The sequence below is a fragment of the Chelonoidis abingdonii genome, chromosome 4, assembly GCF_003597395.2.
Source record: "Chelonoidis abingdonii isolate Lonesome George chromosome 4, CheloAbing_2.0, whole genome shotgun sequence".
Classification (NCBI taxonomy): domain Eukaryota; kingdom Metazoa; phylum Chordata; order Testudines; family Testudinidae; genus Chelonoidis; species Chelonoidis abingdonii.
Genome location: NC_133772.1, coordinates 35,281,695 through 35,307,211, shown reverse-complemented (window position 1 = coordinate 35,307,211; position 25,517 = coordinate 35,281,695). Strand labels below are relative to the sequence as shown.

The window sequence follows — 25,517 nt, the reverse complement described above, 5'->3', positions numbered from 1 at the left end:
TGTAGGGTGACCCTTGAACAGCAGGTATTTGGTGTCTCCTATATTGTATAACGTGCTACTAAATGTACATCCATATCTGTTCTAGCACAGGAGACGCAGAATGTCCCACATGGTGCACACTTGCCCCTACTGGAAAGTTTTGAAATAAAGAGTCTTTCTACAGTGCATGACCAGTGAAGGTCACCAGTGAATAACTTCCACCCCCTTTCCAGCTGGATAAAGCTGCTCCTTCTCCAGCTCAAAATGTATATTTCTTCATTCAAACTAGATTCATTCAGGTTCCATCATAGGCAATTAGGACTGGGACAAGAGTGTGGTTCTGCATTTGCAAACTCCTTTGCCCACAGGTTTTATGGCAGGAGTGGCCAGGCATTGAGAACCTACTCCAGTTCTTTGACAAATGAGATGACATTGCATTATGTCATCATTGCTGCCTACCTCACACCACTCTTCTCCCCAGCTGTAGGGTTGCATGAGCACTCTGCCATACCAACACCTAGCTATCTGGTACCATGAGCTTACAGGTAATGTTGTGGCCATTCCAAGCACTAGGAGGCTTAAGTTGCAGTGGGTCGCAATAATCACTCTGCCAACTGCTTCCAGCTAGCTTACTTCTCCAAGGGCTTTGAAACGCCCTGCCTCTGTGGCCCATTCCTCATAAATCATCCATCCAGCCTGCCCCTACTGACTCTTGCTGCCCTATCACCCTTCTATCAGGGAAGAAGAGAAGTGGGAGATGCACCCTCAGATTTGACCCGACTGCTCAGCCAATTCGCCACAAGGAGGTTGAGATCAAGATCCTCAGAGGTCTGTATAACATGAACAATGACTAGTCCCATACACATTTCACTTAACATACACACACACACACACCCCTCTCTCCAAACATGCTGCAAGAGAAGGTGACAGACACTTACCCTGGAAATGCCAATGATTTGTTCATCTGGGAGCAAGCTGATGCGCACAAAGCAAGACTCAAAATTGATGTCCTCCTTCTCCAGGAGGTCCTTTCCTTGCAGCAGTGTGACGTGCAGCATGTTGGAGAACACATCATATTCCATGTTGACTTCCACCTGGCCCACAGTGAAGTCTTGGCCAAAGTTATTCCCGATGGAGGAGATGGAGCTGAGGGAGTCAGTGGACACGGATTTCTTCAGTGGCCCAAATGGACCCAGATCTAGGTCTTTGCTCATCAACTCTAAGGTACCCAGCTCATTGATGTTCTCAAAGGTGTCATCCATCTTCAGGCTCGGCTTGCGGACAGGGGATGTCCTTTCCGTTGCCTTTCGGAAGTTTGAGGCTCCCCCTCTCTGCAGACATAGGAAAGGATAGAAGAGCCACTCAGGTTGGACTAACCTTGTCTCCTCTGAACTACTTCTTACTACATGTGAAATGAAGCATATGGGGTTCTTAAGTGCTAAGGGGTCTAAATATGTAACTGCCATGAGATATGAAGGTAATTCCTTAACAAGAAGATCTACAGCATTAGGCTGTGGCACAGTCTCCCAGGACAAGTGCTTAGGTCATTTAAGAGAAACTAGATAACGCACTAGTTCATATGCTGTATATGATATGAAAGCCCCTTCCCATTCCTTATTTCTCCCTTTCTCGTTTTACTGCAGGGTAACTTTTCATTAGTCAGCTAAGTGACACGAGTCAACTAAGTGACACCTTAGTTATTTATAAACATAAATATTCAAAACAAATCATTTTTGAAAAATTTCCATTTTGGAAGAAAAAATGAAAAAGAGACAAAAAAATGAAAACTAATTAAATTTCAAAAAACAAACACAAAAATTGCAATTTCCTCACAAATCCATTCCCCTTCTGGTTTTTTGACCACCTCTCATACATAACATGTACCACTGCCTCCTACTGGGTGAACTATATGGGCTCAAGTGTCTGATCATGTTACTCAGTACCATTTAGCTCATAAATAAGATATGTAGTAAAATTTCCTTAAGTGCCTAAGCATCTTTGGAGCCTAAGTTCTATTTTCAAAGTGATTTAGCGTTAGAAGCCTAAATCCCATTGATTTTCAATCAGACTTTGGCTCCTAAGTCAGGCAGGTACTACTGAAAATGTTGTGAGTAGTATTATGACCTATAAGTAACGAAGAGAGAGTCTCATCTGAAATAGCGTGTACAGTTCTGATCACCCAGGTTCAAGAAAGATGAATTCACACTGGAACAGGCGCAGAGAAAAGCTACTAGGATGATCAGGGGAATGGAGGGCCTATCTTAACGAGAGAAGACTAAAAAGAGTGTGGCTGAGAAGGGATATGAATACGTCCAGAGGGTAAACAGCAAGGAGAGAGAAGAGTTATTTACACTAAAGGCTGATACTGGCACAAGAACACATGGGTATAAACTGGCCATGAATAAACACAGGCTGGAAAGTAGAAGGTTTCTAACTATGAAAGGAGTGAGGTTCCGGGGAAGCCTCCCAATAGGAATAGTAGGGGCAAACAACCTAGGAGGTTTTATGATGAAATTTGATAAGTTCCTTAACAGGATTAGATGACAGGGTTGCCTGCAATCTCAGGGGACTGGACTTAAGGACTGGAAGGGACCTACCGGGTCATATGTTCCTTTAGCTCAGGTCTAGGACAAGTACCTTCCCAACCCTGTCTGTATGAAAGGCTGAGGCAAAGCAATCATTTTGTTGCTCTGCCATGTAACTGTTCATTGTACCCCCCTCGTGGTCCAGCCATCCCACCAATTCTCTTGCAGGTTTCCTGCTTCTAATAGATGTAAAAAACATTGTGTGATTTGTTTTTTTATCTATGGCTATTAGCTCTTCAGATTTCTTCATCACCTTCCTAATTTCCTTCTTGCATTTTTCTGCTGTGGTTTATGCTGTTTTCTATTGACTTCACTGGGGTTGGAGTTCCATGTTCTGAAGAACGCCTGTTTAACTCAGAGGCCCTGATCCAACTCCCATTGAAGTCAGTGGGCATCTTTCCATTTACTTCAGTGGAGCTGGATCAGCTCCATGTCTTCTTGCCCCCTGCCATTGGACAATCCTGTCATTTCTCTTGCCTTCCCATGCCCTTGTTTGTTTTGGCCGATGCATATCTTCTCCTTTAGTTTACGAATACCCCATGTCTAGTGCCTTCTGTTTCTTCTCTCACTTCAGGGCCTGATCCAAAGCTCACTGAAGTTGAGAGATAGACGCTCCTTGATTTCAGTGACCTTTAGATGAAGCCCTAAGTTAAAGCCCCTGTATCATTCTGTTTGCTCTCAGCTCCCTTGCGTCTCTTCCATTTCTACAGTGCCCTTTTTGTAATAAGGTGACTAGAACTGTGGCTTCCAGTCTTCAACTCCTCATCCTACTCAGACTCACAAGCAATAACCCAGCCTTGATTTTTCCTTTCTTTGTTGGTGTTAATAGCTACTCTGGTGGATTTAGAGTCTCTTTTGTGAATTCTCCCATCCTCCTGACAGCAGCTTGTTCGACCAAGCTTCTATTTCCATAACCTGAGGACACTCCCTGTTTACGAGGCAACAGTTGCATCATAAGCTAAGTAAACTCCAAAGTAGGAGCCAGACCCAAAGCACATGCTCTCTCTTTATCTATGAAAAACAATACCAAAGACTGCTGGTGACCAGGATGGGACTGTGCAACCGTGTCAGAATATTCATCAGAAGGCTGATGTCCTACTGACATGCAGCGATGATCAAAGACCACCTCTGCCTCCTGGCTGCTGGTAACAATAGAATGCTAGACTTCAGACCCAATGGGCCAGATCCACAGCTGAGGTGAGTGGAGACATGCCAACTCATACCAGCAGAGGATCTGGCCCAATATATTTAGCCAGGCTTGTGATCAAGGTTTATTTGTTTTTCTCCAAAACATGTATTCCTGAAATTTAAATTACCCCCAAAATAATGCTTGACATTTCTTCCTCTGTTTGAGACCTTGCTGAGGAAATCAAAGGTTTGAGCTAGTTCCTTCTCCATATTGATCTGTCTTTATAAAGAGCTTGATGGCTGGTGGGAATGTTTAGTGACCTGGTCGCACTGAACAGGAAGGACTTTTACCTTGTGTTTGATGTCCGAATACGTAGTCCCATACTTTTGTTCCAGGTATCGGTAGTTGTAGTTGGGAAAAGGAGACGGAGTTGGATAATTCCCAGACTTCCATAGTTTCCAGAGGTTTAGTGCAGCTATTCCCAGCAGAACAAGTGCGCCAGTTACATAGATGCCTATTTCCCACCCATGCGGACTCCTTATGACTAGAAGAGAGGAGAGTTATTGTCAGGAGTGGGGCCCAGGGGCAGAGATATTAAACTTCATGCTTCAGAGCTTAAACCAATTTCTCAGTGATGAGGATGATAACTAATGTGTCGCAGATAAACTCATAAAGAGGATTAGGTATCATCGTTAAATGAATCACAAGGGTATCTGAAGTTACACTAGCCAAGGGCTCTCAATCCTCATGCTTCAGAGCATAGACTGATCACCAGCCAGGGCCAGGAAGGAATTCCCATCCCCGCATTATGGGGAAAAAAGAGGGACTGAGCTCAATCTTCTTCTGAAGCATGTGGCATTGGCCACTGTCAGAAACAGGACACCAGACCAGATGGATCATTCATCTGCTCCTCTAAAATGGCAGCTCCTGTGTAATTATTTCCCACCAAAGAGCTGTGATGCAAATCGCAATCATCATTTCACTCACTTATGAACTAATTTGTGCGTGGTCGCTTTCATATATTTCAGCCCCCACACCTATACACAAAGTAAGCCAGATCCTCAGCTAATATAAAGTGCCAGAGCTCCATCAAAGTCAATGGAACTATGACAATTTACCTCAATAGATGATTTTATACGTATATAAAGTGTACAGAACATACACTCTGGGTGTATGAAATACATTGTCCTTTCTACAAGGCCAGTTCCCAATGGGTTAGTGATGTCAAATGAATTTGGGAGAAAGCTTCCAATGCTTATCTGGCTATACAGAGAAAAATCTGCATTCTTCACTGTCAACCTAAGAGAATGCAGGAGTTTGCAGGTACATTTCACAATTGTTGCTGCACTGTGCCAGCATCTGTCACATAAAATGATTAAATCTACATCCATCATGCAACATGCAACAAGAAATTAAATCCTTGTCACGCAATGCCACCATGAGATCCGTGCCTCCAGCAGTGGCCTTTTCTCTAATAGCAGACCCTTTTCTTAGGACAACATTCTGGTCCATTGACATCATCTCTTGAACAGTCTAAAAAATATACAACCAAGACTTTGTGTGAATATCATATTTGAGCGGAACCTACATCCACACCCTGTCTCTGATAATGGTCAGTGAGGAATGTGTCAGAGGAAGCCATAATACCTATAAAATAGATTTAATTGTGATAGAGTGGGGAGAGAAGGGGAGTTTTTCCTGACCATGCCTGGTGATCTGCTTGGGCTGTGAGGCAGGAGGTATGTGGTGGTCACTCCTCTTCATGCTGACAGGTACTGTCTCATCATTATCTTGTACTTCCCTTTGTCTCTTCATTTGTACTTAGATTGTAAACTCTTTGTGACAGTCCAGGGACCATCTTTTTGTTCTGCTTGTACAGTCCCAAGCTCAATGAGACCCTGATCCCAGACTGGGGTCCCTAGATTCTACTGCAATACAAAACTAGATGGATCGATAGATGGATTAGATGAAGATGGAGTGCCTTTTTGATTTTTATCCTAGTGGGTGTATCATGATTTATTATTTCTTGCGTGGCATTTGGGAACCGTAGTCCTGGACCAAGATGCCATTGTGATAGGTACGATACAGACACAGAACAAAGACAGTCCATGCCCCAACTACAATCTAAGAAGTATTGCAAGTTTTATTCTGTATATGGCCCCCATACTTAGAGCACTTCAAAATATCAATGAATTATTCTCAACACCCCTTTGTTGTGAGGATATGACAGGAGTAAACCCTTAATTCTCCAATTCTTGGCTTACTACACATTGGAGGGTTTATTAAAACTAACATTCCAAACCACTGGTACGCACCTACAGCCTTAACTTCACTTTAATGGTTTTTTTTGAGGGGGGAAATAATCCCATTTTGCAAAGGTTTCCAATCTAGCAGCCTGACTAATGCCCTGCAAAAGTGAGTTCTACAGGTGTATACATTGTGTTAAGAGTACTTCCACACGGAGCTCTCAGAACTGGTCACTGTACCAGTCTCATCTGACACCCAGAAAGGCAGTTGTTCTCTGTTCTCCAGCTGGGACAATTACAGCTCAAATCAATCCCAAACAATGTGCTCTAGTGCTTGTTTAGAGGTACTCACCACTGATGTGGTATTCAGCTATATTACTGTCCATGTCCAGTTCTTCTACTCTCAGCTAGAGAGACTGCCTGAAATGCACAAACAAAAGTAATCAGGAGAGGAGAAGCACACAGAGAAGAGAGAGGTATTTGATCTCTCACACAAGAGCATTTCCAATCAGTCAGTCGCTGGATCTAAATTCTGTCCTGTGACAGATGACCAGATGATCACAGTGCAAAACCAGGGCTTCTGCCACAGGGCATGCACAGGGAAGGGTCTTGGTGAGCATCAGGGAGATGTGCTTGGAAGGTTTAGCAAAAAAAGGTTGTCCATTTCTCCCTCTCCTCAGCCACAGACTCTCCCTGGCCTGCTGTGCTGCATGTGAGGTGCTGATTCAAAGACTGCGTGGAGAAGGGGAAAGGAGGGCAACACTGGAATCCTACCTGAGAGGAAAGGCAGAGTGTCAGCCCCTGACAGACCTGGTGGTGGAGGTATCTGTCCCAGCCTATTGTCAGTTTCACAGCTCAGCTGGCTGGCACTTTCTTCAGATGTCCAGCATGCAAGGGGCTTTACCAGACACAGGGATTGGCTTCCTGATTTCAGGGGCACATGGCATTCTATATGTGACCAACGTAGGGATGGGCTCAAACCAAACCCTGGAGTCAGCCACCCCAAAACTTTCTGGGTGGTTGGAATCCAAACCCAGACCTCAATCTGAATACTGAACTAAACCAAAACTCTGTCTATGAAACCTACACGTTAGGGAGCTCCAGCCCCAGACCTCGATTTCTCTTTAATGCAGGAAGGGGGAGATAGAGCACTAGCATTAGCAGAGAGAGGGTCTGAGCACTGCGGCTCTTTACTCAGAGCCTGCTCAATTGCAGCTGTGGCTGTTGCTGGATTACAAGGCCTGGGTTTGACTTTCTGTCATGCAGCCCAGAGGGGGCCTGGATGCTGTTCTGGACCATCTGGAGAGTGCTGGTTTGCACTTGACATTGTAAGTGATGCACACTAGATAGGGGGAATATGCCTGTGACTATTTATAGACCTCACCCACTTCCACGCCCCTCCCCACTCTGGGAAAAAAAAAAAAAGTTTTTTTTTCAATAAAAAAACTTTTTTTCCCCCCAACTATAACAAAATGTAATTTTAGTCGACAATTTTTTCTTTTCAATTAAAATAGCTGCAAGCTTTTGTTTTGGTGGGGAGAAAAAAAATCCCACTTTGACTCCTCTCCTTCCCTTTCCCCCAACAATAATTTCCCTCTTTTCACCAGTGGGGGAGGGGGGAAGCATGGGGAGGACAGGGAAAAAAGGAACAAACAGAGAAGCTGGGTTCCCCCCCAAAAAAAATTATTAAACAATTTAACTGAAATTAAAAAATGGTTTCTTTCAATATTTTCCTATGAAATATACTCACCTTTTTACCAACCACCTCTGATGATTTATATAGGGCTAGTACTATCCAGAGCCCCTCACAGCTCTTATTTTACCCCTATTACTTCTCTAGTCATATGCACGCAACTCCAGACAGCCCCACAGATCTCAGGAATAACAGGCCTTCTTAGTCAGACCGCCAGGCTATATTCCCCTCCTCCAGCTGACCCACACTGGGGTCTGCACACCGTGCTATTTGCTGCAGCCCATTGTAAGGGCCAAAGGGTAGGCACCACGCCAGGGGCATCTGGCCATAAAGAGAGAGACTTCCTCCCAAGGCTCCCGTTTCACCAGGAAGAGTCATTTGGATCACTCCTTTATGGGGTGCAGCATTACCCCTCCCTCCATGCCCAGTCAACTCCACTGGCTAATGCATAGTGGGGGCAGAGTCTCTGCCTAGTACATCTCTCCCCACCCATCTGGCGCGCAGTCCCTGCATTGCTCCAAGCACCTGGAGCTAGTGTTGTGAGGATAAATACCTTAAAGGTACGACATTTCTCGAGTACTACCATAACAGGAGCCATCTAAATACTCAAGGTAGCTAGGACTGGGTTGGAAACTCCATGAGCACATGGCTTCCAACCCTTAGCATGGGTTTTAGCCTGGTGGGAAATCCAGGGGGCATTCCAGACCTTCCTCTCCTGCTATGCTGCATGACATGCAGGTGGTCTCCTAGGGAAAGCCTTGATCAAAACATGCCTCATGTCTTCGTCAAAGTCCAACAATAGAGCTCATTGATTGCTCGGTACCTTGCTAACCTATTGTGCTATAAACTGCCAGCCGGACTCCGATTTATCAGTCATTGCTGAGGTCTCCTTTCTGTGGGGAAGAAGAATTACGGCCCCCTTCCAGCTGATGGATGTTTCGGCAGGATTTGGCTCATTTGTCTAGGATTTGGCCTCCGTATGTCCTTAGAGAGGGCAATTGCTCTGCTGCCTTTCACAGGGGATCTCCACGCTCCATCATCTTTCCCACTTTTCCCAGCTCTCTGGCTGATGGAAAGGTGACAGCTACATTCTGTCTGCTGGCGCCAGGTGTGCTTGTCATGGTTCTCTGCTCATCAGGAGGCCTGAAATTCCCTCTTCCACAGACAGTCAGGAAGGAGGGACTTGTGCTTAAGTCACTGGACTGGGACTCAGGAGGCCAGCCCTCCTGCAGACTCCCTGGGTGACATCAGACAAGTAACAATCTCTGGGTTTCAGTTCCTCGTCTGTAATGGGATAATAATACTTCCTTTGCCTGTGTCTATTCAGATTGTAAGCTCTTGGGAGCAGGGGCTGTCTCTTCCTAACTGCATGTACCGCACCTCACACAGTGAGGCTTTGCTCTCTGGGGCCTCTAAGCACCACCAGAGTTCTACTGATAAACAGCCATCGGGCTGTTTTCATCATGTGAAGAAAGAGCAATTGTTTGGACTTGCTGAATCCAGCTGGTGAAGTGAGTCCTACCTCCTCGTCCTTTTAAATCTCTCTTTGGATGGACAGCTCCAGATCAGAACCCGCAAGGAGCTTATTTTCCCAGCCTTTTCACACACACACACACACACCCCGTTTTCACTCTGTTTTTAAGCATACATGGCTGTTGCACTGTTCAGCTTCCTCTCTCACTGCATCTCATATTTCACCATTGTTTGGCTCTTTGCTAAGTCTAGATCACTGTTTTGGAGGGCAGACAGCTTGCCAATTCAATAGGAGGATGAGCATTTTTTCTAAATCACTCCAACGTATCGATTCTGCCATACCCAGTCAATAGATTCTTGCAGCAGGGGTTGTTTATTACCTTTGTGGCCTGGAGGAACTTTCCCACGTGGTGTCTGGCTAATTTGCTGGGTGCACTCTAAATTTATGGACTCTCCTACATTTAGGTAGAATCTTTGCTAGGCCATATGTTTTTAAGGTGCTTTATCCATCACAGCTATGCAAAAAGACCCTTGCCAACACACTCACAGTACAAGACCTATTGCAGATCTTTAGAAGATGCCAATAAACAAAGCCCCAAACCTTTTTTTAGTTTATATGCAGGGAGAATATTTCCTTGAAACCCCTGCTTAAGAATGCCAACTCCATGACTCTCCTCAGTGCAGGCTGTGGGCTCCCGAGATAGCTAGCACGGGTGTATGTGGCCTGGTATGTTTACTCTGGCATTGCTCAATGCCATTCTACTTAGCAGAGTAAAGTCCCTCTTGCATTGGGGTTGCTAGTTAATCGTTATTTTACATGGGTGCTTGGTTGCTCAAGTAGATTCTTTCCATTGCCAGTGTTCAGCTACGGTGCTCAGGAAAGGCTTGTGGCTTCCAGCACTGGTGTCCTGTTGTGTTATTTGTCTCACTGCATCAGAAAAGATTAAACTAGACAACATGAAATATTCACAAAATGATTAGCCTGTCAGACACTATCCACATCCCAGGATGCTTTGCGTACTCATCCTTCTACAGCTGGGCTGGGTAGGGGGGGCAGGGCGGGGCGGCTTCACAGAGTCACATACGCATATTAAATTCTTCCAAGCACAGAGATGTCAGTGCTAGGAAACACCACTAGAATAGCAAGTGGATGGAATTAAATCTTCAGGTGCACCAGGGTTAAAGGAAAAATTTGTCTGACATCCCCAGAGGATCGTGTCTATAGGTGGGCTGTAAACTGCAAAGCTACTCTGAAGATTAAGCAGCTCTCAAAGGGAAAACACACACGAAGAGCTGGAAAAAAAAATGCTGTCACTTGAGCTGCGCTCATTCAGAAGAAATAAAATCTCCCAGCTACCAATACCAAGTCATAATGCTACGTACCTTGGATCCATGGGATAAGCAGCAGTCAAACTTTGCCCTCACATAGCACTTGACACACAGTACAATGTGCCCGTGTAGTAACCAAGACTGACACTGACTCCTTCTGGAGGCGTGGGAAAATTACTCTGCCTCAGTTTTCCCATCTGCAAAATGGGAATTTAGCGAAGTACCATAATCCCCATTTTACAAAGGGTAAATTTGCAGCAGAGAGAGGGGTAACTGATTTGCCCAAAGTCAGAGAGAGTCAGCGTCAGAAGGGGAGTAGAATTCAGGCGTTCGTGGCTTCCGGTGCTATGCTCAGACTAAAAGAGATCACGTCTATCTCAAAATCAATGCTTTGGGTCTGGACTGTCCTCACGTTATGGTAATGGCAGTCATGCTACAGTGAGTACAACCATTGCTACTGCTGGGGCTGCTGTCTGGAAGCCTCTCCCTAGGCTGCCTGCGTAATGCTGACAAACTCTGACTGTCGGTGGGCAGAATCGAACCAGGGACCTCTGAAACTTAGTGCATGAGCCTCTACTGCATGAGCTAAAAGCCAACTGCCTGTTAGCTAAGACTGTAGAGCAAACTCATTAATCTCTCTCTCTTCTATGTGGTCTTGGTAACACTACATGGGACAGAACCCCACACCCAGGAGGGTGTGTCGGTTACACTTGCACACCCAATCGGAAAGACAGAAATTCAACAAAACCCCATGGAATGAGTCGCTGACAAATAAAACATGCTAGCAGGATAAACACCAGGCTCCTCTTTCCAATTAACATTTCCTTTTGGCAATCAGCTTCCAACTCACCGAGTGGTACCTACAACGGCAAGCTGCCAAGGTAAGAGATTCCTTCCAGTAAAACTCAAGATGAGGCAGGGTCTTTTCCACCCTTATCCTATAACCTTGGCTGGTTGTTAAAAGGTTTACATTGCAACTGAATCACAAGTGCTAAAGAGCAATGGGAGTGACGCAAGTCTGGCTGTCCTACAGCTGAATGTGAAAAACTGGTAGCACTGTTCCAACCCCCAACCCCGGAGCTCGTCCAGTAGAACTTGGCCCTCTGCTTTCCTGGGCAGAGCAGGCTGATCTGTGCACAGTGGACAGACATGCGCTAGAGACTTAGGTGAGACTGTGCTAAACTCATTTCACCTGTGACCTGATTTGAAACTTAGTCTACTGGGAATGGAGCACAGCATAAGGCTAGGATGCTGGCACACTGTTCTGCTTAGTACAGCCCTTAGCTAGAATTCAGAGGCAACATTTAGTGCTACACACAGCATGGGTGGAACATTTTCCATTACACCTTTTTTTTTTTTTTTTGGTCTTTTTTCCTAAACTGATGTTTGTGTTCCTCAAATTTTTTTCCATGTTTTTAAAGGAAAAATTAGAGTTCTCAGTGAAAATTTTCATCAAAAAACGTGGAAATTCCTGCAACATTTTTGGGAGAAAAAAACCACCACCCTGAAGTGTTTCCTCTCTTTCAAACTTTTTCACTGAAATTCTCACCCAACCAGCTGTAAGCCTAAGGCTAGAAGTCTAGCAGGTTTCAAATACAGCTCCAGAGAGAGAAAGACAGATTCTCTTTGAGGTTTCATGTAGGAACTGGATTATTTTGTATGGTCCTGGCTGCATAAACGCTGGATTTCAATGCATGGGCAAAAGAGGCTGGGGCGGAAGGTGGAATTCATGGGGAACCTGAGCATTTTATATTAATTAAGCCCCTTTCCCCAGAGCACTTCACTGAGTCACTTTGTGGCTTTCCAGCTCTCCCCTTCAAACCCCATCATTTGAGCCCAGGGATTACGGAGGAGAGGAGCCTACAGGACCAGCTACTTTTCTATGACCTGCAGTGAACACAGGGTTGTCCTTACAGAACAGACAGCCTGGAGATTTAAGGGCCAAACCCTCCAGCTAGTGTAAATAGCTCCATCAACTTCAACTCTGTTGATTCACTGCAGCTACAGATCCAACCCCCTGGAACTGACTTTCCCTTGGGCATTTCAATGAAATGCCCACACTGGGGCTCTCAGAGCTGAGTGTGAATTCCTGCGTTCCTTTGGAGCTGGGGGCTGTGGTGCGAGACCTCCCTGGTGGCTTTGCTGGTGGGGAAGGAGTTATTGTTAAATCTTTCCATCCCTCTCAACCAGCCCCATCATTTCATCCTGACAGTATGTGTCACCAGTAGTTTCAATAAAGCGCCGGCAGAGCCAGCGGAGGCTGATGACAATCTAATGAAGACAAGGCGGTTGCAGCCGGATCCTTGTTAGTTTTTTTTATGAGCAGCAGTAGACTGGGGAGCGGCGACAGGCATGGAGAGCGGAGCCAGGGAAATCACATTCCATTTGCAATGGAGAAATAAATAGCTTGTGATTTGCAGGAGGAGGAAAACAGCCCCCTGGGAGACATCTTGGCACTAAGGGGCACTTAAATGTCCCCTCAGGAATGGAGAGCACAGCCCCCACCAATCTGCTTTCACCAGACCAGCTTCCTGTGAATCGTTTTACCCTCAGCGCTGTCCCCCCGTTAGAAGGGGTTTAAACTCTAATACATTGGGCAGGGATATTGTCTTCTTATTACTTGTATTGTGGTAGCACCAAGAAGCCAATCACAGACCAGGACCCCACTGTGCTAGGCACTGTACAAACACAGGAAGGAAAGATAGCCCCTGCCCCACAAGCTAAGATTCTGTGTACTGAGCCCTCACTGAACATTCATTCCATCCCCTACCCCACATATCAATCCCACCAACCCACCTACCACCCTAGCTGCCACTTTGCCCACAGACCCCCCAAAACAGTCTTCTGCATCTACCTCCCAATAACTAAACCTTTTTCCAGTCGTCGTCCAGATGCAACCAAGCACTGTGCTCCCGTGGCCTGAGCATGTGGCTAAGAACTTGGCCCTTCTGCACTGTAGTCCCCGCTTTACCACAGGTTCTCTCTGCAGTCTTAGGCAAATCATTTTAATACTCTTCCTCAGTTTCCCCACCTGTAAAATGAGGATAACGGCACAGGCATGTTGTGAGGATAAATACATTAAACACTGTGAAGTACTTAGATACTACAGTGATGGGCACCCAATAAACACCACAGACAGACACAGAATGCAGGAAACTGCCAGACTGGACTAAAATAACGGTCCCCCAGTCCATTATCCTGTCACCAGGTGTGCAGAAACTCCCTCCCTGTGCCTGGCTATGGGGAAGATATTGGCCTGAGCCCCAGCGGCTGGTTAACTTGTGCCTTTATGGGAACGTTTACACACAAAGCTCTCGCCTTTTCTGCTGCTCCCTCATTCATTTTCAGTCGTGCATTCATCTAGTGTTTGTGAACTCGGCAGGGCTTTGGTGGCAGAGAATTGTGGGAAGGAAATCCATGGCACAGAGTGAATCACAGCAGAACAGGAAAGCCTCTAGAGAGGAAGGAGCTTCTACTGACACCCAGGTAGCTGAGTACACAAGCAGTGAGGTGAACGCCAGTGGCAGGGTATTGGAAACCAGGGCGGTGTGTGCTACTTGTTCCAGTCTGCTGAGGGATTCTTTAAATACAAGGGGGCATTCTGCCCTCACTTATAGGGATGTAAATCTAGGGTAACTCCTCTGATTTCCCCAGCAGGTATTGACTCCCAGCATGTGCAGGCAGGTGGAGAATTCCCTGACCAATCCTGCTCCGTTGTGCTCAGGACAGAAAGAAACTGGCAGCCATGAGTGAGCTGATCCCCACCTGTGTTTACCCCTTTAAGAAGTAACTGAACCTTGTCCATGAGTACACTGAGATTTCCTGCTACTCCACATACCCAGTGCATGGTGTAAATAAATAATAGGCTCTATGAGATTTTCATCCAGAAAGGAATCTACAATCGATGCCTATTGACTGTTCAGTACGGACAGGCCTGTTTTTGACTTGCAGAAACTGTGGTTATTATTCAAGTGTGGTACAAACTCCTAATAAAGGCTCTGGGAAGAGAGGGCCAGATTCCCAACTGCTGTAAATCAAGTCAATGGAGCTATGATGATTTTCAGTTCACACTAAGAACTGTGGGTGTATTTGAACTGTGTGTGTATATACAACATTTGACCAAGGAAAGAAATCCACAGAGCACAGCAAGACAGGTCAGCACTAGCTTACTAGGAAGTGCATTTGGTTGTTACATGGCAGTGGTGTATTTGTCCCCTGAATGATCATTGTGCTAGGACATACCCACAATGATTTCCAAGATGACTGAGAGGGAAAGAGGCAGGAGTTTTTCAGCATGTGGACGAGTGCAAGGCAATGGACAATTCAATGGTAGTCAATGTGCTGCCCTGTTAGTTCTCAATTGATTGGAGCTTCCTATTGATGTCAAATTTAATGGGGATGGCTCCTGAACTAAAATAGCACGAAAGTGATTAGATCAGGCCAGTCTGAGATGCAGTGTAACGGCAGCACTGAAGGAAATTGAGAGCTGGAGAAGAAATTACGAAAGGACCACACTTCAGAATCCTTCCCCTCGGAGCACTTGCTGCTGGGAAGGTCTATTGTCAGTAGGGTGACCAGATGTCCTGATTTTATAGGGACAGTCCCAATTTTGAGGTGTTTTTCTTATATAGGCTCCTATTACCCCCCCACCCTCTGTCCTGATTTTTCACATTTGCTGTCTGGTCACCCTAATTGTCAGAGGCCTCACAGGGCAACTCTGCTTTGGCACCATTGACAGCTTTCGCTCCTGCAGCAGAGAATATCCAACCTGACTCAGTCTGCTTGATCAGAACCTTCTGAACAAAACCAGGCAAGAACTCAGTAGCATATTGGTTTTGAACCTGAACCCAGGGTGGGAACCCGTGCAAATCTAACCTAATCCGTCCAGTTTCCACAACCCCTTGTGAGTCAAAAGTACCAAGTTCCAGCCAGCTCTGGTACTTCTGCTACCCTCTAGGGGCTGCAGCCAATGAAGACTGTATCAGCCTTAACATTTCTGTTCCGAACTGGGATTCTCTAGTAGCTGAAGTGGTGGGGGCCTGGGCTTTTGGAGCAGGAGGGTCTAGATTCTAGCCCAGCTGATGACAATGACCTCTGTGAGAACATGGCATTGTTACAAAGTCTTGGAATGAAACAGGAGGGAGAGTCACAGGCCAGAAGCGAGATGCAGCAACAGGGGAGAGGGTTGTGAGACCGTGGGCTAGACTAGCAAGGAGACTGTAAGGCAAGACAGAAGTGCCCTGGCAGAGTTGGGTGGTGCACCCCAAGCCCAGCACTACTTACTCATTCCTTTCACGTGCACTGACTAAATTCACTCCCAAATGTTCAAAGAAACAGGATTACTTACAGGCAACTTTGCCCAGAACAGCACATACCCATAAATCCCTGCCTTTCAGAGCAACAGAATAGTGCCCCCATTGTGCCCCAGGTATGGATTTCAACTCAGCAAACCACAGCCATTCTGGGTGTATCACACCAAGTCATTCCATCAGAGCGAGTCACGGAGATCCACCCGCCAGGGCAGCACTGTTCCAGTGTGCTCTCAGGAATAGCCAAACACCTCTGGATAAGGACACTGGGTGGTAAGAACTCCCAGCGAGAGGTATCTTTTTCGTGTTGCTCTGGAAAGCGTTGTACAGTCTATTATGTGAATGCCTTAGTAGCACAGGACGGCCAGAAAGGCAGCTGAGATACCAATTTTCTTTAGCATGATTGTTAGTATTAAAATTATATCCTCATTGCGCTGTACAAACACAGAGTGAGAGAGTGTCCCTGTGCCAAAAAGCTCACAGTAATAGAACCGTGATGTTACTAAATCTCCGGAAATACCTGGCGTCCTCACTGCCTGGCATGCAAGAGGCAATAACTCACCTATGGAGTCCAGAGGACAGGTGGCACTGAGCTGGGGGTTGGCTGATTCAGGGGCATTCAAGCCCTACCTGAAACTTCAGCCACAAGAGGAATGGCAACTTTCCTGAGGGCATCCCGCTTTCAAAAACGCTGGTTCAGTCTCACACACCAGGCTCCAGGTAGAGACTGAAGGGCTGAGATGCCACAGCCAAGGCTGCTCCTTGACTGGAAGCACTGGAAGGAATCTCATGAGACAGCCTCTTCTCAGGAGATTTCCAGCCCAGATTTGAGGACCCACAGGACTTGAATATACAGCTGATAACAGCAGAGGGGAGCTTCCACCTCATTCAGCTCCCTGGACTGGCTGAGCAGTGCTTCCCCACAGCACCCCCCTCTTCTCCCTGTGAGAGGCAGGGGGTACCCGGAAGCAACCAGACTCTCACCTGTATGTCCCTTCACCCCAGTAAAGGGGGTTCTGCCTGCCTGAGGGGGAGTGGATCACTTGTCTATCCACTCTCCTTAAAGGGTCCTGCAATGGGCCACAGATACAGATCAGCAATAACTTCATCTCGTCCCTTCCCTCCATCTCCTCCCATCAAAACCGCATGCTCCCCCCATTGCGCACCCTCACCCTCCTATTCTGGGCAGGCCATTCGACTCCCAAATACTACCCCAGCCTTGTGTTCATAGTCCCAGCAGCTGCCCAGCTCACCCCCCGCAGCCAGTGCCACTGACTGCAATCCACACTCCAGATCTTCACATGACGTTCTAGATACAGGTGCTTTCTCTGTAGCACAGTCCTGCTTTCACCAGCTCTCCCCTCTCTATTTCATCCCCATACCTCAATTGCTGTTAAAAGACAAGAGAGCAAACAAAAGCAGCAGAATTGGCTAAAGGAGGACTTCCCCATAAGGGGGTATCTGCAAGCTAGCAAGTATTTCATGGCTGTACCCTATATTTGTGTACCACTTTCCTGAAAGCACTTCCCACATGATTCCTTGAGGAGGCCTTCCTGCAGCCTGGCCCAGCACTATCCCCATTTCACCTATGGGGAAACTGAGGCACACGCCAGTCAAGTGACTTGCCCAAATCAGCCAGCGGATGAGTGTCAGAACCAGGTATCCTAACATCCTAATCTCCTGCCATAACCACTAGGCAACCACCCCCTTATACAACAGGAATTCCCTCTGGCCAGCTGCTGAAGTCACTGCTTCCTCTGTCTTCCTCTTTGATATGAGTTCAGCCCTTTGAGTTTCTCCTTCTCAACTCAGCTCCCCTCCCTGCAATGCAGTCACAGCCCCATTCCCACACAGCAAATTCTGTCTGAAACTCAGCACTATAGTTTAACCACAGGATCAACTAGGAAAGAGAAGACAGGCTTGGGGAGGGGGAGGAGGCCAAAAAACCTGCGTTAGATTTTCTGGTTGGCTTATGGTAGCATAAGACAGGCCTTGAGTCTCCGATGAAGCCCCAGCTGTGGAGAGTTTGCTGAGTGGGGAAGCTTTGCTATACAAAGTGCTTGCAATGTGGATTGGGTGGGGACCATTGAAGCCAGGATGGTGGAGGGGGACACCAATTCAATTGCCTCTGTGGGCTGGGTTCCCACAGCTCAAAGCCCCAGCTGCAGATTAAAGGTGCCCTGCCCCCCAGCAGAAACCACCTGCCCGCACATGGGGTGAAACTTCCTCAGTGCCTGAGGCAGCTGAAATTAGTGAACGTGGCTGAGGTGCATGTGGAAGGGGGCACAGAAGGAAGCAGAATAGATGGGCACTTTCCATTCATCTAAGTCTGGAAGGGTTTTGTGAAGAGAGAGTGACCTGGATGAGGGTTCACGTCACAGCCATCCCTCCTTGACACTGAGCATCAAACTGGTGGCCAGAAGCAGTGCTTAATTTATAATGAAAGAAGTGCTAGGCCTCGAGCAATTTTTTTTTCCTTTCATAAGTGATGTGGAAACCCAGAGGGGTTGGGGCTGAGCCCTGGCGAACCGTGGCACAAACTAAGCACTGGTTGGAAGCGCACAGGCAAGCACCCCCTGAGGATAGTCCAGCTGTTAACCAGTTCACTAGCCCTACTCTGAGCAACGAGGGGATATTTCCCACTGCTAAAATGGCGTTTTCTTGCCCAAATTCCCTAGGGCAAACACCTGTCACTAGAACCTACCCCCATGTTCTCCTTAGTGGTTCACACCAAAATCTGCATCCAACATGCATGCAAACAAGATGGGCAGTTCCAAGTGTTCCCTCTTGCACGGTGCCCAGGGTTCCAGGTGTGCAAAGCAGGACTTGCCCTCTGGGTGTGTTTGCAACCCACCAAGGAAGCTAAATGCAGCAGTGTCTGGGAGAGCAGTGTGCATGAGTTAACAGGAAAAGCTGTGGAATAATTTACCTGGGGAATTTAGGATTTTTCCTCCTTTAAAAATGGAACCCTGAGAGACAAGAGCCAATCAGGTTCAAGAGAAGTCTGGAGGGCTTCTCACAGGTGCACAAAGACTGAAATTCTTACAAAGGAGCAGCCAGCCCTCCTCCAGGAATTTCTGAGCTTGCAGCCATTCCCAAGAGATTCCAAGCCAGTCACATGCCATCACAGTGCAGGCTGGCCTCTTTCATTAGAAAGTCTCTGAAAAATGGATCTGCATTTTTCCCAGCTTCTGCAGGTTGATGGGGCAATAAAAGGGAGATAATGTGACCTCCGTGCATCTGCGTGCAAGACCCAGCCTGCACATTTCTAGCAGCATGTGTTAGTTACGTACCAAAACCCCTTTAATTTAGAACACACTGAAACACAGCACATTCAGACGGCCAAATCTCAGCCCTGACCCAGCCCCTTCATGAGGCTTTGGCAGCTTACAGGGGGCATAAAGTTTGTTTACCTGACCTCCTGGGCAGTGTAGATCTGATTTATCTCCACCTCTGTTGTGGCTTCCCCAGCTGGTGGACCAGCCCCTTGAGGGTCATTGTAGCCAGAGGCAATTTACTGCAGCCTCAAGGTGACTCTAAACTGTGACAGATTGAACCTGCCCTCAGCCAGCCCCAGAGGAGGGGGATAAATGAGGTGTGAAGCCACCTTTGTCCCCAACTCCCCCCAGCTAAGGCACCACTCATGAGATATTCAATGTTTCTAAATAGGGAAGAAAGTAATCTCTCGTAGCAGCATTTCTACAGCATCCATGATTCCCACACAGAGATGTGGTAATTCACTAGCCATTCCGCATTTCATAGAATATCAGGGTTGGAAGGGACTTCAGCAGGTCATGTAGTGCAGCGCCCTCCTCAAAGCAAGACCAAACAGATTTTTACCCCAGTTCCCTAAATGGAACCTCAAGGATTGAACTCGCAACCCTGGGTTTGGCAAGCCAATACTCAAACCATAGAGCTATCCCTACCCTTCGCAACTCGGACCCCTGGAGGGGTTCACACAGGAAACTGGAGCACTCCGGCTCTGCCCCCGGGAGAAGTTCTAAGCAATGGCAACTATGAAGCCGAGTATCTAAACCCCTGATCGCGTTCAACCAGGGAGCGCCTCGCTGGAGCGAGCACTGCTCCTCCCCAGAGATCCAGCGTCCCAGCAACCCGCTACCTGGGGGGTGCACTGCCACACCGCCCCTGCAGCCCCGTAACACACACTCCGATCCACGCTGGGGGTGGGAACTGGGAGAGGAGCCCCCGCGTGGCCGTGGGGCAACCTGGCCAAAATGCCTCCCTGAAGCTGAAACTTCGCAGGAGGCTGAACCGCCGGGGGAAACGGGGGCTCTGGCTAGTCATGCGGGATCCTGGGACTGCAGGGAAAGCACCCCCTCCACACACACACCGGGGCAGCCAGTGGCTGTTGGGCAAGGGACTGCACCTGCCTCGGCGCGGTGCACCCACGGGAGCGGGCGGGCGCTGCACCGGCTCATCGCACGCCCCGTCCCCGGGAGCTGCCCTCCCGCCGCAGCCGCCCTGGGCAGCTCCTTGCACCGTCCGCGGCTACTCGCCCTGGCGCTTGGGAGCTCCACAACGCCCCGCTCGCCTCCCTGCGTGAGGCGTCCCGGGGACGGCCCCGGCCAAGCCCCCCAGTCAGAGCCGGGAAGCGGGCACCGGCTGGGCCAGCGAACCCCGCGGCGGGGACGGGGGGCGGCCCCGGCCGCAAGGAGAAGCCCGCGTGCGGCGCTGCTCCCATTCGCCGCTTACCTCGGCCGACTCTGGTGCAGCGCGGGCCGCCTGCAAACTCCGCAGCTGGGCTCGGGCGCCTCACGGAGCCACCCCCAGCGGCCTGGGCAGCCGCCAGCCCCGCGCCATCCTGCGCCGCCCCCTGCCAGAGGAGCGGGCTGCGTTCGGCCAGGAGCTCGGTGCACCCCCTGCTCCGGCCACACGCGAGCCGCGCTGCTGAGCCTCGGCGCCGCTCTCTGTGTGTGGCGGTGCCAGCCCTGCGCTCCTCCCCGCCCGCCCCCGGACTGCAGGGTCCCACCCCCGCGGGATCCCGGCTCACAGGGGAGGGGAGGCAGCGCGAGCCTCATACGCCTTCCCGGCAGTCACCCCCTCCGGCCTGGGGAGAGCAGTGCTGTGCTGGGGCATCCTGGCTGCGTCCACGTGTGTCTCCCAAGCTCCGTGCGAACTGGCATTAAAGCCTCTGCTCTGGCGTTTTTGCAAAGCCGTGTGGGGCAGGAGCTGACCTGAGCATGCCCCTAGCTCAGGCAGGCTGGGGTTGGCTCCCTCACCCTTATAAATCCACATGTGAACCCCAAGCTGGGCAGGCAGCCCTGGAAGATGAAGGATTCTTAAGTCACAGAACAGGTGTGACCCAATGCAGGCTTACCTCCCATGCTGCCCACCCCAGCGCAGCTCCCCTTACCCTGGAGGAGTCACCTCTGGGGCGACAAGATAGTTCAGCCTCCATGGCTTGGCTTACTCAAGGTTTGGCCTTTTTCAGCTGAGATGCTTACTCCTCAGGCACGCACTGATGCTATTGGAGACACTGACTAGGAACTGGGTTGAGCCCTCCAACACCAGCGTGCAGCTCTGTGGTACAGGCTGGCGAGCAGAACGGCTTTCAGTCACTAGTGACCTGTGCCGAGTTAGACCCCCTGGCCCAGCCAGGGGGAGCTCTAGCGCCCAGGCTCAGTCGCTCTCTAATGGCTGGACACTGTTACTCAGGCAAAGTCCTCTAGCCGTTGCCACCATCTGTGGAATATAAAGTCAAAACATAAGAACAGCCAGGCTGGGTCAGACCAATCCTCCATTTAGTCCTATACCCTGTCTTCCTTCCAACAGAGGCCAGTGCCAGATGCTTCAGAGGGAATGAAGAGAACAGAATCCATTCCCTGTTGTCCAAGGCCAGCTTTGTCAGTCAGAGATTTAGGGACACCTAGAGCATGGGATTACATCTCCGACCATCTTGTCTAACAGCCACCGCCAGACCTATCCTCTGTGAACGTATCTAATTCTTTGTTGACTCCAGTTATACTTTTGGCCTTCACAACATCCCCTGGCAAAAAGTTCCACAGGTTGACTGAGCGTTGCGTGAAGAAATACTTCCTTATCTTTGTTTTAAACCTGCTCCATATTCATTTCATTGGGTGACCCCTCATTCTTGTGTTAGGTGAATGGGTAATAATATTTCCTTATTCATTTTAAATCACCATTTGTTATTTTATAGACCTCTATTATATCTCCTTTTGGTGTCTCTTTTCTAAGCTGAACAGTCCCAGTAATTTTTGCCTCACCTCATATGGAAGTTGTTCTATACCCCTAATCATTTTGGTTGCCCTTCTGTGTCCTCTTAACAATTCTAATATATATTTCTGAAATGAGGGTGACCAGCACTGCATGTACTATTCAAGGTGTGGGCGTAGCATGGATTTATAGAGTGGCGTTAGGGTATTTTCTGTGTTATCTATCCCATTCCTAATGGTTCCTAATGTTCAGTTAGCTTTTCTGACTGCTGCTGCACATTAAGCAGATGTTTTCAGAGAACTATCCACAATGACTCAGAGATCTTTCTTGAGTGGCAACAGCTAATTTAGATCTCATCATCTGGTATGTATAATTTGGGATTATGTTTTCCAGTGTTCATTACTTCATCAAGTTAAAATTTCATCTGCCATATTATTGTCCAGTCACCCGGTTTAGTGACATCCTTTCATAACTCTTCACGGTCAGCTTTGGACGTAACTATCTTGAGTAGTTTTGTATTGTCTGCAAATTTTGCCACCTCACTGATTACCCCTTTTTCCAGATCATTTATGAATATGTTGAACAGAACTGATCCCAGTACAGAGCCTTGATGGACCCCACTATTTCTCTCTCTCCACTGTGAAAACTGACCGTTTATTCCTACCCTTTGTTTCCTATCTTTTAGCCACTTATTGATGTGAGAGAATCTTCCCTCTTATCTCATGACTGCTTACTTTGCTTAAGAGCCTTTGGTATGGGACCTTGTCAGTTTCATCATGGTAGGTGTGAAGTAATGAAGAGTGGAAAACATAATCCCAAGTATACATACAAAATGGTCCACATGCTTGTTGACCTCCCTCAAAGAATTATAATAGATTGGGGAGGGATTATTTCCCTTTACAAAAGCCATGTTGACTCTTCGTCAACATACCATGTTCACTTGTGTTCAGGGGTGAAAGTAATTTACAGGACTTACCAGTACTGCCGGAGTCCTGAGGAGGGCATGGCCTCATCCAGAAGGGGCATGGCCTCAAGATTTAAAGGCCCTGGGGCACCAGCTGTGGCTGGGAGACCCAGGGCCTTTAAAACAACCAGGGCCTCCCAGCTGCAGAGGTAGCTGGGAAGCCCCCAGAGCATAGGGGAAAATTAAAGGGCCTGGGGCTCCAACTGCCATGGGGAACCCTGAGCTTTGCGGGGCTGGGACAGGTATTTAAAAGGCCAAGAGCTCCTGCCACTGAGGGGAGCTCCACGCCCTTTAAATCCTGGCCCCAGCCTGGCCACTGGAGCCACGGCTGGGATTCAAAGGGCTCTGGGCTGCCCACAACGGCGGGGAGCTCTGAGCCCTTTAAATCTCAGCTGCGGCGGGGGGTTTAAAGGGCTCTGGGCTGACCGCAGCCGCGGCACCCCAAAGCCCTTTAAATCCAGCCCCAGCCCGGCCGCCTGAGCCGCAGGCGGGGGGTTTAAAGGGCTTTGGGCTGACTACTGCCGTGGCAGCCCAAAGCCCTTTAAATCCAGCCCCAGCTGGCCACCAGAGCCACGGGTGGGGGGTTTAAAGGGCTCTGGGCTGCCAGCTGCGACGGGGAGCCCAGAGCCCTTTAAATCCTCGCAGCAAAAGCTGGTGCAGTCTGGCACGGCGTACTGGCTCTTGCCAGTACGCTGTACCGGCTTGTACCAGCCTACTTTCACCTCTGCCTGTGTGTCTGATAAATCAGTTCTTTACTCTAGTTTCCATCAGTTCACCCGGTGGTACTGAAGTTAGGTTTACCAGCCTGTAATTGCAAGGATCGCCTCTGGGGCCTTTTTAAAAATCAGTGTTATATTAGCTACACTCCAGTTATCTGGTACAGAGGCTGATTTAAGCCCTACATCACATACCACAGTTGGTAGTTCTGCAGTTTCATATTTGAATTTCTTCAGACCTCGGGGGTGAATGCCATCTGGTCCTGGTGTCTTATTACTGTTTAATTTATCCGTTTGTTTCAAAACCTCCTCTACTGACACTACAGTCTGGGACAGTTCCTCAGATTTTTCACATAAAAAGAATGACTCAAGTAGGGAATCGTCCTCACATCCTCTGCAGTGAAGACCAATGCAAAGAATTCACTGAGCTTCTCTGTAACAGCCTTGTCTTCCTTGAGTGCTCCTTTAGCATCTTGATCATCCAGTGACCCCAGTGGATATTTTTTTTGAAGGCTTCCTGCTTCTGATGTACTTTAAAAAATTGCTGTTAGCTTGTGTGTCTTTTGCTAGCTGCTCTTCAAATTCTTCTTTGGCCTTTTTTATACTTTTGCATTTGACTTGTGAGAGTTCATGCTCCTTTCTATTTTCCAGAGCAGGATTTGACTTCCAATTTTTAAAGGATGCCTTTTTGCCTCTCTAAGTGTCTCTTTTAATCTGTTGTTTAGCCATAGTGGCATTTTTGGTCCTTTTTTCCCCTCTATTTGGGATATATATAGAGAGAGAGGCTCAAACTATATATCGATATATAGTTTGAGCCTCTATTATGGTGGTTTTAAATAGTTTCCGTGTCATTTGCAGGCATTTTACCCTTGTGACTCTTCCTTTTAATTTCCATTTAACTAGCTTCCACATTTTCTTGTAGTGACTCACAGGAGGTCACCCAAGGATAGCAGGGACTTGAATCCACGACTCCCAAATCCTAAATTAGTGGCTGGACCATCCCTCCTCCTAGATCTGGGTCCAAACTGCTGCTCTGCCCCATTGCTACTGAAAACATATAAAGTACATTCCCAAGACTTCCATCCCCTTGCTTGCAGAAAGCCCATTATTTCACCCAATTAAATGTTTTCTTGCTGATAAGGAAGGCCTGTAAAGTTTACTCAGAGTCTTAAACCTGCACTGAAATGATTACTAACTTGGATAAAGTATGTGGGGAAACAGACACCATGATTAGAACAAAGGCTCTTAAAGCTCTATACATCCAAGATTCAGGCATGGCATGGAGCTAACCCAGAGGCACAATGCAGCATTTTATTATCAATAGTCCTGGTTAGCAGAAGGAAAAACTGAGGTACAGAAAACTTAAGCAACTCACCCAAGGCCACAGAGAAAGTCAGGGAAACAGCCTTCAGCGAGGGGAAGAGTCCGTGTGTTCCAGCCGATGTTGATCTGGTTCCACCCGGGCCATGAGGGTCTGAAAATCATAATTCATGCAGGGTGAGTAACTTGGTGAAAGGGTGGACCCAGGATCTAATCCAAACCCCACTGGAATAATTGGAGTCTTGCAATGTAGCTTATAGCCTCAGCAGCTCTTCCAGTACTCTCAGCCCAGCCTGTGTGGCACAGAGCATTCAGGGGGGCTCTGGACCAATACTTCAGGATTATGATGGGAAGATTAAAGGTTGCCACATTAAGGACCTAAAAGCCAGGAAATGACAATGTTCAGGTTTGCCCACTATAATAAAAGTGGCTTTTGGCCACTACTGGCCCCTAGAACTTGAGCATGGCCGTGAGACCCAGGCACATGAAAAGTGCAAGTATCTTGCTAAATGCAGAGATCAAAGAATACAGAGAGGTCTCCTGCCTGTATGAGTCTTATGCTGCTTATGCCAGGACTGT

At 48.0% G+C, this 25,517-nt stretch overlaps 1 protein-coding gene across 1 annotated transcript in view; it reads right to left on the bottom strand.

Moving 5' to 3' along the window:
- Nucleotides 1–25,087, bottom strand: part of SYT12 (synaptotagmin 12) — a 68,081-nt gene extending 42,994 nt beyond the window's left edge. The window contains exons 1-5 of the mRNA XM_032773116.2: nt 24,994–25,087; nt 13,305–13,465; nt 6,292–6,359; nt 4,044–4,237; nt 918–1,310 (exon numbers count right to left, since the gene is read on the bottom strand). Of these exons, the coding sequence (XP_032629007.1) occupies nt 918–1,310; nt 4,044–4,237; nt 6,292–6,325 (621 nt within the window). The 5' untranslated portion in view covers nt 6,326–6,359; nt 13,305–13,465; nt 24,994–25,087. The remainder of the gene's footprint in view (nt 1–917; nt 1,311–4,043; nt 4,238–6,291; nt 6,360–13,304; nt 13,466–24,993) is intronic.
- Nucleotides 25,088–25,517: the final 430 nt, after the last annotated feature.